This window comes from Salvelinus alpinus, chromosome 17, assembly GCF_045679555.1.
Source record: "Salvelinus alpinus chromosome 17, SLU_Salpinus.1, whole genome shotgun sequence".
Taxonomy (NCBI): domain Eukaryota; kingdom Metazoa; phylum Chordata; class Actinopteri; order Salmoniformes; family Salmonidae; genus Salvelinus; species Salvelinus alpinus.
In genome coordinates, this window is record NC_092102.1 from 41,591,016 (window position 1) to 41,595,039 (window position 4,024).

A 4,024-nucleotide genomic window follows, 5' to 3' on the forward strand; every position below is an offset into this window, starting at 1 on the left:
CTACGCTCACTTGCTCAAATCCCGCACACACAATTAAAGATCATGAAAGAAGCTGCGATCATATGGTAATATTAGTGTCCTACATTCACATACCTTCATGCGTTAAGTCCTGACTTCATCAATTTTACAACAACATACAAACTTAAACGTTAAAATAAAAATGAATAGTTGAACCCGAGTATCCGAGCGCTTATCCCAGTGGCGAATAAGACAACGGTCTTTGACAAGACAGACAGCCTATCGATGGGGCGTATTTCAAAATTCTGACCAATAGTAGACTGGCTTAGCAGAGGTGGGCAGGGACAGGGGCGGGCTCGCAGCGACGGGGTAAAACTCTTTGTTTAGGTGTGTTGGGTAAAGTTGCGCCTAGACGCTGATCTCAAATCGGATTTTCGTTCTTCCTCCAATGGCTCAGCGTAGGGTTTAGGCATGTTGAACTGGTCCGAGATCTATTCATACTGGCGGCTTCTAGGCTTGTTCACATAGCGTACCCAGCGCTCTCTGTTTAGGCTAGGATATCAAGTCAATTAAATTCAAAGGGGCTTTATTTGCTTGGAAAGCAAGTGAAAAAACTCAAACAGAACAAAGACAAAAACCAGCTAAGCGAATTAAACGAAACAAAGACAAAAATAATCAGACATTAACATGTAGAAATCTTTGCGAACTGCGACAGCATAACACCGTGGTCTCACAGCCGGCAGGCAGAATAACCACAGTAAGGGTTAACCCTATCGGAGGGATAGAAACAGGTCTACTCACAAAAAAAATGTTCAAGAGAATAACAATGTTGAAAATATTAAATTATTAGTGGTTAAAAATGATGTACAGTGTTTTGACCTTGTGCAAATAGTAGAATGTTGGTGCTTCTGATACACTGGTTGAACTCCTTGCTGCTGTGATTGCACACGGCCTCATTTCACCTAACAGATACAGGAGTTTGTTCAAATTGTATTTGTGTTTGAACCTGTATATAGCCTCATTATTGTTATTTTATTGTTACTCTTTCATTTTAACTCATATTTGTCTTAAAACTGCATTGTTGATTAAAGGCTTGTAAGTAAGCATATCACGGTAAGGTCTACACCTATTTTGTTTGGCGCATGTGACCATTTTTAAAATTAATTTTTTATTTTGGTGGGAAATATGTGCCTTTTATGGTCATACATTTGTCAGGAGGTTAGGAAGTGCAGCTCAGTTTCCACCTCATTTTGTGGGCAGTGGGCACATGGCCTGTCTTCTCTTGAGAGCCAGGTCTGCCTATGGCGCCTCTTAATAGAAAGGCTACGGTCACTGAGGCTGTATATAGTATCAATCAATCACATTTATTTATAAAGCCCTTCTTACATCAGCTGATGTCACAAAGTGCTGTAGAGAAACCCAGCCTAAAACCCCAAACAGCAAGCAACAGTAAAGCTTTTATCAGTTCTGGGTCAGTTTCAGTGGTCAGGTATTCTGACACTGTCTACTTCTCTGTTTATTCAAGTTTGCTCAGTTTTTTGTTGATTCTTTCCAATGTGTCAAGTAGTTCTTTTTTCGTTTTCTCATAACTTGGTTGGGTGTAATTGTGTTGCTGTCCTGGGGCTCTGTTTGTGTTTGTCAACAGAGCCCCAGGACCAGTTGGCTGACGCTTTGATCACACCGACAGTACGTTGATCACACCGACAGTACGTTTGCGTTTTGGTACACCAGAAGTAATGTACATGCATTTCCAATGGAACGCTGCGTTTGCCTTGCAGAATTGCTTTGCAGTGCGTTCTGTGTGGTGCATACGTTGGATTTATGCAAAGACGGCTTGACAGAAATGGAAGCAGAAGGTGATGGTTGAACTTTTGTTGCATACATAACCTGATCATGCTGCCTACCATTTTGCGCAAGACAGTGTATGTGTGATCGAGGCGTGAGGGATACACCCACCCACGCAAACACACACTCACGCCATTTCCCCGGGTGGGCGGTGCTACACGTCACCGCGGGCGTAGATTAAAATTTGCATAGGATTACACACTTTTCGAGAACGAGCCTAGCACTAGCTCATGTCCGGTCCGGATCGTGGAATCTATTCAACACACTACTAAGCCATAGAGTACAGGTTGGCTAAGCTTAACAACAATAATGGATGTTACTGTTTCATCAGGGAGCCACAAAGATGGAATTGTTGAAATCACATTTGCTATTTCATGCAACCACATAATAGAAAGAAACAAAACACATAATTTTGTACTCAAACCTCACATTGTTTATAGCTGAGATATATCATTTACGCAAAGTAAGTGTGTAGGTATGTCTCCAGGATAATATGGTAAAGCTGGCCTCATTTATAGGCCCTCAAACAAATAAAGAAGACCAAGGAAGTCCAAAAATCCATCATATTAATGAAGCCAGCAACGATTGACAGTATACAGGTATTATTGCATGTTGATTACCAATTGCTGTGAAATTAGATTAAATGTAGTCATGATCAGTTTCATATATTTCATTCAGGTAAAGCTTAGTGCTTAATGCTATTTATAATAAAGGTAACATGGAGAAAATCTGGACTCTCTGAAATGAAAATGGATGGCCCTCCCTTCAGCAAAATATATTTCACCTAAACCCTCCCTGAAGGCTTGAAAAAAAAAATCTCCTATACCCAAAATAATAATTAAAACAAAGTGGATAGCAGAGAACATGCCTACCATTTACCCTCATTTATTGGACAGACCAGAGCCTTAGATATGCTGTTTTAGAAATGGTTGTTCATCCTGTAAGTGTTACATGCCAATGCAGGAGTTCTGAAAGGGCTGCGGGCCAGAAGGTTGTGGGTTCACAGGTCACCGTGGACAACAGTAGGGGTGGAAAGATCTCCTTTATAGTAAAAACATGGGATGAATCTACACTACATGACCAAAAGTATGTGGACACCTACTCATCAAACATTTCATTCCAAAATCATGGGCATTAATATGTAGTTGCCCCCCCTTTGCTGCTATAACAACCTCCACTCTTCTGGGAAGGCTTTCCACTAGATGTTGGAACATTACTGCAGGGACTTGCTTCCAATCAGCCACAACAGCATTAGTGAGGTCTGGCACTGATGTTGGGCGATTAGGCCTGGCTCGCAGTCTGCGTTCCAATTCCACCCAAAGGTGTTCGATGGGGTTGAGGTCAGGGCTCTGTGCAGGCCAGTCAAGTTCTTCCACACTGATCTCGACAAACCATTTCTGTATGGATCTCTTTCTGCGCACGGGGAAATTGTCATGCTAAAACAGGAAAGGGCCTTCCCCAAACTGTTGCCACAAAGTTGGAAGCATAGAATCGTCTAGAATGTTATTGTATGCTGTATCATTAAGATTTCCCTTCACTGGCACTAAGGGGCCTAGCCCAAACCATGAAAAACAGCCCCAGACCATTATTCATCCTCTACCAAACTTTACAGTTGGCACTATGCATTGGGGAAGGTAGCGTTTACCTGGCATCTGCCAAACCCAGATTAGTCCGTCGGACTTGCAGGTGGTGAAGCGTGATTACTCACTCCAGAGAACGTGTTTCCACTGCTCCGGAGTCCAATGGCGGCGAGCTTTAAACCACTCCAACCAACGCTTGGCATTGCGCATGGTGATCTTAGGCTTGTGTGCAGCTGCTTGGCCATGGAAAGCCATTTCATGAAGCTCCCAACGAACAGTTCTTGTGCTGACGTTGCTTCCAGAGACAGTTTGGAACAAGCTACGTGCTTCAACACTCGGCGGTCACTTTCTGTTGCTCCTAGATGTTTCCACTGCTCCTAGATGTTTCCACTGCTCCTAGATGTTTCCACTGCTCCTAGATGTTTCCACTGCTCCTAGATGTTTCCACTGCTCCTAGATGTTTCCACTGCTCCTAGATGTTTCCACTGTTCCTAGATGTTTCCACTTCACAGTAGCAGCACTTACAGTTGACCGTGGCAGCTCTAGCAGGGAAGAAATTTGACGAACTGACTTGTTGGAAAGGTGGCATGCTATGACATTGCCACGTTGAAAGTCATTGAGCTCTTCAGTAAGGCCATTCT

The 4,024-nt window shown here is 43.0% G+C and overlaps 1 protein-coding gene across 1 annotated transcript in view; it reads right to left on the reverse strand.

Annotated features, from left to right (window-relative positions):
* The window catches only part of cttnbp2nlb (CTTNBP2 N-terminal like b), a 35,982-nt gene extending 35,775 nt beyond the window's left edge, over positions 1–207 (reverse strand). The window contains exon 1 of the mRNA XM_071348975.1: positions 94–207. Within this exon, the coding sequence (XP_071205076.1) occupies positions 94–99 (6 nt within the window). The 5' untranslated portion in view covers positions 100–207. The remainder of the gene's footprint in view (positions 1–93) is intronic.
* Between the last annotated feature and the right edge of the window lie 3,817 nt (positions 208–4,024).